Source organism: Aethalodelphis obliquidens, unplaced genomic scaffold (assembly GCF_003676395.1).
Source record: "Aethalodelphis obliquidens isolate GAN/ISIS:26980383/991018 unplaced genomic scaffold, ASM367639v1 scaffold87, whole genome shotgun sequence".
Lineage (NCBI taxonomy): Eukaryota > Metazoa > Chordata > Mammalia > Artiodactyla > Delphinidae > Aethalodelphis > Aethalodelphis obliquidens.
Genome location: NW_020838031.1, coordinates 4972656 through 4985154, shown reverse-complemented (window position 1 = coordinate 4985154; position 12499 = coordinate 4972656). Strand labels below are relative to the sequence as shown.

Sequence of the window (12499 nt, the reverse complement as noted above, 5' to 3'; positions counted from 1 at the left end):
TCCCCTCCTAAATTAACAAGTCGAGGGATTCCTCTGTGCCTGGTATCTCTCTTGTATCACCCCTGAAAGAGGCAGTACAGAGTGCCTTGAAGAAATCAGTACTGAGTGAGCTTCACGCTGTGTCCTGTCCCAGCTCCTCTGACTCTTATCACACAACCAGAAATACTGTTTATGTCACCCTCACTCACTAACATCCCCTCCCCACTAACAACCCCTCTATTTATGATCTTGAACTTTCCATCTTAACCTTGCACTTGAGCCAAGAGTTCTGGGCTCAGCGCAAAGTAGATTATATTCTCTGGCCCAATGGTTGTGCTGACAGATGCGGTCACTGCTGCCTCTAAAGGCTTAGTTTACGCCACTTAATTCGCTCGGAAGCGCTGGGGGACAGGCGGGCTCTCCCCAGTTCTATTGCCAGAGCTGCCTCCACTGAGCATTTTGGAGAAAGGGGTGTATGTGTGTGTGTGTGTGTGTGTGTGTGTGTGTGTGTGTGGAGTGTTCTCCAGTATACAGTGTATACTCCACGGCGTGCCAAGATATAACCGTACCTGTGCGTGAACTTCCATCCTGAGCTCTGCTCTGAGTCAGGCAATTTACTGAAACCATGTATTAGTCCTACCTGCAGAATCACACCTGATACTTCTCTCCTACCAGGAATCTATAAAACACATGCACTCTTCGGTCAAGCAGTACCTAGAGGCAATGTCTGCTCAGCGGAAGGAAACTCTAGGTCCTAATGGGTGAGCTGGAGGTCTGGTTTAGCCGCTAACTCATTCTGGAACCCAGGCAAGTCCTCTGTCTCTCTCACGAGCTGTCCATTGCTTTCTGCTGAGCAAATGATGACCTGGGGGCTTTTTAAGTTTATTTAGTGAAAGCCATTTCTCCAATGAGAAAGCTAGAACAATTGGAAAAATCACTCACTCTCAACTTCAAGTTCCCATAAAATGGCTCTTGCAAACCTCCAAGAGAACACAAATGTTTCTTTTTCGAGGTCCCCTGAGAATAGGGAGACCCTTGGTGACGCTCTCTGAAGAAGTGTCCAGGAAGTTTTGCACTTAGAAAGTGCAAGAGTCATGTTTTAGGGATGAGGGACCCAGTGCTGGGCTCAAAGACCACCCACTGGCTGGCCTGGTCCCAGCCTCCTGAAAGCAGAGAGAGAGCATTGTGTAGAGACCAGGAGAAGACACCTCCCAATGACACCTCCATCAGTAAGATCTACACAGTTAATTTTTCACAGTTTTTTTTTTTTTTTTTTTTTTTTTTTTTTGCGGTACGCGGGCCTCTCACTGCTGTGGCCTCTCCCGTTGCAGAGCACAGGCTCCGGACGCGCAGGCTCAGCGGCCATGGCTCACGGGTCCAGCCGCTCCGCGGCATGTGGGATCCTCCCGGACCGGGGCATGAACCCGCGTCCCCTGCATCGGCAGGCAGACTCTCAGCCACTGCGCCACCAGGGAAGCCCCTCAAAGCTTTTTTGAGGCTTAATTTTCATAACCATAAAATTCACTTGTTTCAGGATTGCAATTCATGATCCTCAGTAAATCTACAGAATCGTGAAGCTATGTCACCGCCATCCAGTCTTAGAACATTTCCATCACCACAAAATGGGTCCTCACGCACATCTGTAGTTGCTCCCCATTCCCCCCACCTCAACCCCAGCCAACCACAAATCTGCTTTCCATGTGTACAGATTTCCCTCCTTTGTATATTTCATATGACTTTGTAAACTTTCACATCTGACTTCTTTCACTTAGCATAATGTATCTGGGGTTCCTCCACGGCATACACAGCATGCATCAGGAGTTCATTCTTTCTACGTCTGGGCAGTAGTCTATAAGGATAGTCCATATTTTGTTTTTGTTTTTAACTTATTTATTTTTGGCTGCATTGGGTCTTCATTGCTGCACACGGGCTTTCTCTAGTTGCGGCGAGTGGGGGCTACTCTTCACTGCGGTGCGAGGGGTTCTCATCACAGTGGGCAGAGCACGGGCTCTAGGGGTGCGGGCTTCAGTAGTTGTGGCACGAGGGCTCAGTAGTTGTGGCTCATGGGCTCTAGAGCGCAGGCTCCATAGTTGTGGCGCACGGGCTTAGCTGCTCCGCGGCATGTGGGATCTTCCCTGACCAGGGCTTGAACCTGTGTCCCCTGCGTTGGCAGGCGGATTCTTAACCACTGCGCCACCAGGGAAGCCCCATATTTTGTTTATCCAGTCATCAGTTGATGGACAGGGGTATAGTTTCCAGTTTTTTTGGCTACTGTGAATAAGGCTGCTATGAACACTCATATATAAGTCTTTGTGTGGATATGTTTTCGTCTCTCTTGGGTGGACTAGTTAAATTTTTAGGCCACTCAGCCCACCAACATTTATTGACACCTACTGTGGGGCATAAGGCAGACACCCCCTTCCCTAGCAGAGCCTGCTCAGCCTGAGTGGAGGGGCTTACAATGTCCACGTCATAGATGGTTCTGTGTCTCCAAATCCAACCCAAACAAACACAGTTGACGGCTGCTCTGGGAATACAGCCACCACCCTTTTATTTTTCTGGATTGCCCAGGGGAAGAGGGCTTGATGAACAATTTTCCCATTTGTTGATCACTGATGCATATACCCGTTCAGGGCCCAGCCACCCAACTAAATAGCTTTTATAAAATCAGGAGCTTGGAAGAAAGCTTTTGTTTATGGCCATTTGCAAGTGTAATTCATCTCCCAAAAATGCAGTTCGGGTTCTGTTTGTCTCATCTACTCATTAAATACTTGCTCAGTGAATTTATGGGTGATTGTTTTTTCTCAGGCAGTGGTTTGGAGGAAAGGAAAGAAAAGGCTCTCTCGTGTATCAGGCCACCATGGGCCCTGGGTGTCCCCAGAGCAATCCTGATTTTACATATCCCGACCAATGATGTCCACCTGTAGCTGCCAGACCATCTGTGTGGATTCTTGGACTTTGGGTCAGAAAATGTTCCCACTATTCATACATGTTGAGACCTCAGCCGTGCTCCTAACTGGCACCTGTCCCTGGGAAAAGATAGAATCCACAGATAATTAAACTTGACTCTGAGTAAGGGAGAAGAAGGAGGGCACAGGGAAGTAAAAGACAAGTGACAGTTATTTTTTAATTTTTTTAGGCCGTGCCGTGTGGCTTGCAGGATATTAGTTCCCCAACCAGGGAACTGAACCTGGGCCCACAGCGGTGAAAGCGCCAAGTATTAACCACTGGATGGCCAGGGAATCCCCCAAGTGCCAGTTAAACACACAGCATATATGCCGTGTTCTCTGCCAGGAGATGATATACCTTTTTTAAAAAACCTGTCTTAATGTTGGAGTGTGACTATCCCCTTGCTTTGCGGATGGGACAGCTGAGGGTCTGACAGTTACTCTCCCAAGGTCACAGACTAGTGAGGGGCTGAATGCAGTTCCAAGCATCTGTCTGACTCCAAAGCAACCAGAGGAATGCAGAGCATCCTTAGTCTTCCCTTTGGAAGTTGATCAGGGCCATGGTGCTGAACACCCCAGTCAGAACTGCTGATCACTAAAGAGGGACTTCAAGATTCCAAGAGGACAGACTCTGCTTTTAAATTTGGAACATCCTGAGTATGTATGGAACTCTGGGCTGGGACTCACCAGCACGGAATGAGGGCTGTTATGAGATGAGTGTCTGTGTCCTCCCTCAGTTTATATGCTAAGACTATAACCTCCGGTATGGCTGTATCTGCAGATGGAGCCTCTAAGGATATAATGAAGGTTAAATGAGGTCATAAGGGTGGGGCCCTGATCTGATAGGGTTGGTGGACTTATATTCTCCTGTCTTCTCTTTGTGCACATAGAGGGGAAGCATGTGAGGGCACAGCAAGGAGGTGCCCATCTACAAACCAGGAAGAGAGTCCCCACCAGAAACCAAATTTGCCCACACCTTGATCTTGGACTTCCAGCCTGCAGAACTGTGAGAAAATAAATGTCTGTTAAGTCATCCAAGCTGCGGTACTTTGTCATGGCAACCTGAGCAGACTGACCTGAGGGTATTACAGAAGGGACTGTGCTGTGTTTGTGAAGGTGTGAGGCACAGACCGAGAGCTGTCACTGTGCTGGACAGGGTGAGGTGACGAGCTGTGGATGACTATTTACTGTGACAACCTCTTAAGAGAAGAAATAATTACCATATCATAGCCAAGAGAAGACTAGAACGACATGCAATGTGCGATCCTAGATCGGATCCTAGAACAGAAAAAGGACATATGGTTAAAAACCAAAGAAATCCAAATAAAGTACGAACTTTAGTTAATAAGAATGCGCCAATATTGGTTCATTAATTGTGACAAATGTACCATACTGAGAGAAGACGTTAATAATAGAGGAAACTGGGTGTGAAGTAGTTAACAACTCTTTGCAGTGTCTCTGCAACTTTTCTGTAAGTCTAAACTATTCTAAAATAAAAGATATATTAAAAAAAAGAAAGAAAGAACTGCCGCACATGATTAGATTAGAAATATCAGGTACTACCTTATATTTGTCTGCCTTCTCTGAATTGCTTAAGTCTTTGTTGTCATTCCTGGAGATCAGTGTGTAGAGACAGAAGAAAACCTGGCAGCTGCAAAGTTGTTTTTAAAAACCCAAATTCTTTCCCTGGTGTGGATACAGAATTGGGAGGTGAATGAAGGCTGCTTTTTGTGGGGTGGAGTGGGATGATGGGAGGTTTGTCCGAGATTCCCCGGAAGTTCCACCCGGCTGCAGAGCTAGTCTGAATCAGGCCCAGATCTGGTCCACTCTCCTGCCATCACCACCACTCTAGTGAACAGACACTTGTACCGGCCTTTCTGCCCCACTCCTCACATCCTTAGAGGTCCCCGAATAACTCCCAATGTCCAAATCACAGTGCCTCTTGCAGTGGATTTAAGACAATTCTGGAATGTTCACAGCCCAAGGCGCACGTGAGAACGTGACTGGATACGGGTAAGCTTGAAATAATGCCCTTTGCGCCTTGAGGGCGGGAAAAGGCCACTTGGGAGGGGAGCAAGGGCCTGTTTGGACCCGTGGTCTGAAGACACCTGGGCTGGAGGGGATCAGTTTTAATCCCCGTGCCTGCCAGTCGTGGCCTGTTCAGTCTCCCGAAGTCGCACCGTTTCCACCGCCCGCCCGGGCACATGACACCTCTGTACACAGCAGACGCTCACCAGGGACCGATCAGGAGATATTCCAGCGCTGCCGGTGACCCGCACACAAACACCGACACAAGCACACACCCCTCTTCTCTGCCATTTCTATTTATCAGAGGATATGCCCTCACATCCATGTGGTGGCAATCTGGCTGCCACGTCTCACGGGGAGAGCGGGGCTCAGGAGGGCAGACTGCGTGCAGCACGGCCCCCCAGGAAGCAAGGGGTGCGTGGAGCCTTCCCCCCTGGAAGGGAGCAGGGGAACAAGGGTGATATTTTAACTGGCGGCCTGGGGGGTTACACAACTCATCTTGATGCACAAAGCATTGTCTTCTAATACATCCTGTTCTCAGTGTAGTCGTGTAACGTACATCTGTAAGGCAGGACTGAGCTTGCGTGAGGTATGACAGGTGTCGTCCTCGGCTTCACTCCTCCCCGAGGGCAGGCCCTCTGCGTGGGCTGAGGGTGAAGGGCTGAGCTCATCCCGGGCAGAGAGCCTTTGCTGTGGAAACGCCTGGGCCAGCCCCAGGCAAAGCTGAGAAGTGGCATGCTCCTCTCTGGGACCTTTCTAGACGGCTTTTTGTACCCCCGTCATCGGGGGGCTGCTGCCTGGAGTCCCGTGCTTTCCTGCTGCTGAAGAGTCACAGAATCTAAGTGCTCACCTAGCTGGGCTTTCCTCTTCCTGCTGCAATGCCAAATCCCACCCCTGAAACACACACACACATGTACACGCATATGCACACATGCACACGCACACACATACACAAGCACACATATACACACACAAGCACATAGGCACATATATACACAATGCACACACGTGCACTTACACACAAGCACACACATGCACACGCATGTGCACACACACAAGCACACAGGCACATATATACACGCATGCACACACAGAGACACATGCACATACATAAGCACATACACACACCTACTCACATGCACAAGCACACACATGCACACACATGCACATACACGTGTGCACACACATGCCAAATTTCTGGCTTGTCCTGGGTCTAATTCCCTCAGAACTCTGCTCTCTGGTTAGAGCTAGTAAAGGGTTTAATCAAATACACCAAGCTCTGGTAATGAGTAAGCTACCTACTAGACTCATAGACTCTTCCTGCTGCAAGAGCCAATGGAAGATCTACTCTAATCCCCTTTCTTTTCAGAAAAGAGAAGACTGGGCTCCAGGAGATGAGGAGACACATCCCATACATGAATCAGCTAGTGGCGGAGCAGGACACAAAAAGTGTCCTGCCCCCAGGCGGGGTTCTTCCCCTGCACGTTTCCCCCAAGTGACACGGTGTCTTCACCAGTGAGAACGGGTCACTCGCCTAAAAGGCTTTTAAGAACTACATCTCTTCTTGCCTCTCCCATACAGCTCCTGCGAACACTGTCCCACCTCTGCGAGCCTTCCATCCATCACTTCTGGGAGACAGTGCCACTTCACACAAGACAAAGAAGATCCAAGTCAGCAGCGCAGGTCCTCGGCTTCCCTCCCCCGCAGCCCACATTTCTCTGTGTCTTTGCCCTCATCTCTTCCCTTCTCCTTTGCTGGGCTAACCACCCCTTCTCTGGTCCGTTCTGCTCTCCCAGGGCCCCCCTCCCCTCCCGCTCCCCCTCCCCCGCCTCTGGCTGCGTCAATCACATTCTCCTGGGGCCACCACAGACCTGTCCCGGCACCAGCCTCCTTCCCCTGGTTTCCAGAACTGCCTGCTCTCCCCAAGTCCCTCCCCTGCCCCCTAAAGAGAGCATAACTCCCCCCACCTCTCTCCCTGCTGGACACCTTTACCTGCTTTTCTTCTCCTTCCCCAAACACTCACCCCTTGCCATCTGGCTGGGGGACCACCACCCACTTAAAACTGTTTCTACACAACCACATCCTTTGACCGTACCTGATGCTACACCACGCTTCCTCTTTCTTGGCTTTCTTCCTGGAGTCTCCACGATGCCCTAGGATCTGGGTTCTGCCTCCTATCTCCCTGGCATCTGTGGCCAGCAGGCTTCTGGGCCAGCCTGTTCACCTCCACGGGGCCACCTCCCACCTGAGCTGTAAATCGGCCGCCACCGCCTCTTCCTCCCGGGTCCTTGTCTCCTACACGCCACACCTGCCCTTGAAGGAACCGCCAAAGCCTCCCCTTCAACTTGTCTCAATTGGACGTCCCCTGTCCCTTGCTGTGACTGCCAATGGCATCTTAATCTTTATCATTTTTTATTTTATTTTATTTTTTTTGGCCGTGCCGCGCAGCTGTGGGATCCGAGTTCCCCGACCAGGGATCGAACCCGCGCCCCCTGCAGTGGAGCCGCAGAGTTCTAACCACCAGACAGCCAGGGAATTCCCTACTCTCATTATCAAGAGGGATATACTGTAACTGTCATTTCCATACCAAAACACTGATTCCCAGAGAGCTCTAATCATTAAACCAAAGTTACCTGCTTCAGCAGGAGTGGCGGGCCCCAAACCTAGTCCATCTAACTCCAAAGCCCTCATTCTTTCCGCAATTCTACATGTGGCCGGCCTCTTGGGGGAATTTACTGTCTTGTTCTCAACCGTTAATTCCAGTGCACGTAATTTTACTGAACATGAATTAGCTGGTTGTGAATATAGATGATGCGAGTAAATACTCTACTAAAGATGTGTTACTGATCGATATTCAGGGTCTGAGTCCAGTGGGAACGCCAGGAAAGGAATATGAAAACAAGATGTGCTGTCCGACAGGGCAGACGCCATCACCCTGGCCGGAAGTCCCTTTTCAAGCCTCGACTCCTACCTGAGGCCCAGCTGCAGACTCCTCGTGCTTTCTGGCCAGACCCGTGCACACGCCATTCCCTCTGCCCGAAAAAGCGTCCTCTCCCCTCCTTGCCTGACACGTTTTCTCACTCCCATTGCAATGCCTCTACCTCAGATTACCCAGTTATCAGTCTCCCCGTAATCCTCTGTCCCCAGCTCTGAAGCACAACTTACTACCTTGTGCTGGATAATTTATTTATCTGTAGGTCTCTTTCCCACTAGACTGAAACTCCCTTAAGAGAATGAAGCTAGCGTTGCTCCTCTTTGCATTTCCAGGGCTTAGCTAAGTAGACAAAGGACACAGAGCAGGGTCGGAGGAGGTATTTGTTGGGTAAATGAAGTCATCTTGTCCACCTTCCTGTGTTTGAGTTCCACTAAGCGCTGTATTTTCTATTTTGGTTTTATATGTACCACATGCTGGTGCCTTCTTGCCTCCCCTTAGAAGACACACCGCACAAGCTAATAAATATTCCTTGCTGACTGTGTTCCGTTCCTGAAGCCTGCCTGCCATCCACACAGAAACAGCCACAGTATGGGGACCACCTTATCCTGCACATCCAAGGCAAAACAAAATGATTCAACACTTCCAAAACAAGCATGCAAGATGCAAATGGTTTCAAAAAATAGACCCAAAGCCAAACTGAACACAAATACCAAGGGAAAAAATGCAGGCAGAGAGAAAGAGCTATATGAAAGTCTAGGCATACCCAGGGCAGGTTTAATCAGCCTTGCCCTGCAGACTCTTGCTGACACACACAGGGATCCTATACAAAAAGGCCATTGGAGACGTTCTAGTATCACTGGAACGCTGCTTCTAGATACTTCTAGACGCTTATAGATACTTCTAGATACCCCACACGCGCACTCTTTGAAAACAGCAAGAAGGTTTGCTGAAGGTGCGAGACAGTCTGTGACTGGAGGATTGCCAGATATTTATTAAGCACCTACTGTGTGCCAGGCCATGTGCTAGGTATTGTCACCTACCTACCTTCCTCACTGCATTCGTTCCCCAAATTCTGCTGAGGTAGATTGTTAGTTCTCTTCTACAGCTGAGGAAACCGAGGCTCAGTGTTTATGATTTATACACATCACACTGCAGAAGGGGAGTCTTCATCCCCAGATCTGTCCGATTCTTAGTTTAATACACTTTCCACTATCCACAGACATTTACATGCAAATGTTGGTTTAAAAACCAAGCTCGTGGACTTCCCTGCTGGCACAGTGGTTAAGAATCCGCCTGCCAATGCAGGGGACACGGGTTCAATCCCTGGTCCGGGAAGATCCCACATGCCACAGAGCAACTAAGCCCGTGCACCACTACTACTGAGCCTGTGCTCTAGAGCCCGTGCGCCACAACTACTGAGCCCATGAGCCACAACTACTGAAGCCCATGCACCTAGAGCCCGTGCTCCGCAACGAGAAGCCACCGCAATGAGAAGCCCGCGCACTGCAACGAAGAGTAGCCCCCACTTGCCGCAACTAGAGAAAGCCCACGCACAGAAACGAAGACCCAATGCAGCCAAAAATAAACAAATAAATTTATTTAAAAAAAACAAAACAAAACCAAGCTCGTGGTTTGCCATGATTGTCCCTGCGAACAGGAGGCTCAAAGCTCACCGGCAGTAGCCCTGAGAGACTTGGGGGAGGGTATCCCCATTTTCACCCCCTGATGGCAAACCCCAGGCCTGGCTAGAGGGAAGCACCTGTGCTTGGCATGTCACCCCCCCCCCCCGACCCCTGCAGCACATGAGGTCACAGTGCCCAGCCTCGGAGGCCCGTCATACATGCCCAACCTGATTCCGAGGGCTCCTGAGACCGGTCCTGCCCGAGGTGGGCCGGGGGCTGCCCGGGGAAGGTACCCGCTGCTGAAGAGCAGAGCTGACCTGGCTGACTTAAACAGTGCGGGCAGAGCAACTTCCTATGAAGACCGCATGAACGAGCAGACATTTCCAGTTTCCCCGAGGGAAGCGAATATCCAACCCTTCCCCTTCCCAACCTGCGCATATATCTAGGCAAGGTCCCTGAAAAGGCTTGAAAATGCAGTGCCTCACCCCGACCCCACAGGTAGCACATGCACTGAATCCAGGTGTAGCTCACTGATACCAAGTCTTTCCTCAGACTGGGATATGGGGAAGGGAGGAGACAGCCACTCGAAGGAAAAAAAAAAATCAACCTCCTAAAGGTAGGAAATGAGAAACAGGTAAGTAGTTGCAGGTTAGTGCGAAGTGATGTTCTGAAAAGCATGTATCCAACAGCCCGGGATTCCATTCCTGCTTCCCCACCTACTAGCTGTAGGTCTTGCACAAGTCCATCCACCTTTCTGGGCCTTAGAGTCCTCATCTCTAGGATGGGGGGTAATGGTACCAGGCCCGCTACTGGCGGACTTCTGTGGACCCGCCGAGTGCGGAGCACACAACTGCCCTGCTAGCTTCCGTCTTCCTCTCACTGGTTCTCAGTCTCACTGTAACAGACATGAACTCGCGAGGGGATACAGGGTCCTCGGAGACCATCACACAGAGGTCCCAGCTCCAGGATGCCGTCCCAGGGACATAGCAGAAGCCGGGCTCACTCTCAGAGCCCACGGGCTCCTGTTTGACTGGGCTCCTTAGTTCAGGAAAAGTGAGGGCCTGGAACTGAGGGGGGGGTCTGCTTTCCTCTCCCTGCTGCCGGTCCCTTCCCAGCCCCCCACCTGGCCAACCAGGCCAGCTCTAGGGAGACTCGGCCACTTCGCCTCTGCTTCCTGGGAGGAGGAGTCCGGGGCTGAGGCTGGCTCTCTCTGCTGCCCGTCCCATGCTTGCCATGGGAAAGCAAGGTCTTCTGTGCTCCTGCGGGATGCCCGCTGGGTCTGAGTAAGGCACAGCTCTCCGGGGCCGCCGGGGCCGGGGGTCTCTTCCTTGCCCTGGGTTCTGCCTCAAGTCCCCGGACTGGGGGGAAAGAAGACGTTTCCAGGCTGCTGGTGGCTTTGCGCTCACCTGCTGGCCCTGCCACGGAGCGGGGCATCACTGGGCTGGTGGGCTGGGGAAGCCTCAGAGCGAGCCGAGGCGAGGCGGGGCGTGGGGGGGGGGGGATGTCTCAGCCTGCGGCAGCCAACCCTCTCCCGCCTCGCCTCCGGCAGCTGAGCAACGCCTCTGGTCAGCCTGGGGGCATGGGGGGCGGCGGCGGGATGCTCCAGACCCAGGGGGCTCAGGACAGGCCTGGAAGGAGCCGAGGAGCCCGGGAATGAGGCAGCCGGGTGGGCAGCCCGCGGCATCTCGGGGCAGCCGGGCGGCCGAGTCGCCAGCCCCGCAGGCGCGCGGCGCTGCCCGGGGGCCACAGGTAACAGGGTGCCGGGCTCCCGTTCCAGGCCCCGCCGCCCCGGGCCGTTACCTTCCACTTTGGTGAGGGTCAGGACCGGACTGTTGCAGGCGCTGAGCGGGGCCACCCGGGCCGAGTGCTTCTTCATGATGAGCCGTCCGCCTGCAGGAGCGCCGCCGCCGATCGCCTACATGCTGGGGCCGGCTGGAGAGCGCCTCGCGGGCCCGGGGGCCTCCTCCGGGGAGGAGCGCGAGCGGCTGGCCGCCCCGGCCCTGCCTTCCCGGGCTGCCGTGTCCGCGCGGGGCTCACTGCGGCGGCCGCCCCGCGGAGCGCATCGCCTCCGGCCGCGCAGCCACTCCGCACCCGCGCGCACAGCCTCCCGCTCCGAGGTTGCCGCAAACTCCAACGTCACGTACAAGTGCGCTCCCCGCTCCCACCCCGCGGGCTCACCTGCTCCGCCCCCCGCCCCGGGCCGCCCAGCCCCGCAGCCCGGCTTCCTCCCTCGGAGCCCGGCGCCGGGTGCCGCCTCCGGGCAGCGGGCCGGCCCGCAGCTCCCCGGCAGCCCCTGCCCTTTCCTGTGACCAGCGCAGGGGAGGGAGGCCCTGCAAACTTAGCCTCAGCGCTTCACAAGTTTAAACGGGGAGTTGTGCGACTTCGGACGGAGAGCTGCCTCCTCCCTGCGCAAATTCCTGAATTATTGGTTTACGGAGCGAAGCTTCCCGCGGCTGGCATTAACGTCTTTGAATGAGTCTAGGGCACATTTTCTGCCTGACCCCGGCGGCCAGCTCTTTTTTCTTTTGGAGACGATGCCAAGTCCAGAGAAGCAGGGCAGCCACGAGAAAACCAAGGCTTGAGATTTCTGCCCCTGCCCCTGCCCCAGTCCGGAGAGGCCAAACTCCCTGGGAAGCGGGGAAAGCTTCATTTCCGCCCAGATCCCAGGTTTTCGCTGCAGCTTTTGCCTCTGCAGGCACTGGTCTCACTGCTCCCACTCAGACCCACCTGTAAGCCACTGACCAATGATGCTTGATAAAAAGCAATGACATACCTCTTGCATCACTAGCTGGGCGATCCCTGAGTGACTCCCTGGTACCCAGGACGTTTATCCCATGACAATGCACCATCAAAAACACCCTGCCATCATCTCTGCAGGTAGGATGCACAGGACTTGTGTGGCCCCCAAACTCCGAGGGTTTTATGGGCATCTCATTCACGCACGCGCAGCCATCAGTGATCCGCTTTGGTCTCAGTCTCCACTGGGA

The 12499-nt window shown here is 52.9% G+C and overlaps 1 protein-coding gene across 2 annotated transcripts in view; it reads right to left on the bottom strand.

Moving 5' to 3' along the window:
* SLC35F3 (solute carrier family 35 member F3) overlaps positions 1-12499 on the bottom strand; it is a 289574-nt gene that overhangs the window by 86592 nt on the left and 190483 nt on the right. The window contains exon 1 of one of the 2 annotated variants that reach the window (XM_027094037.1): positions 11313-11625. The exons of the other annotated variant lie outside the window; for it this stretch is intronic. Within the exon in view, the coding sequence (XP_026949838.1) occupies positions 11313-11388 (76 nt within the window). The 5' untranslated portion in view covers positions 11389-11625. Of the gene's footprint in view, positions 1-11312; positions 11626-12499 lie in introns of those variants that run through there. 2 annotated transcript variants of the gene reach the window in all.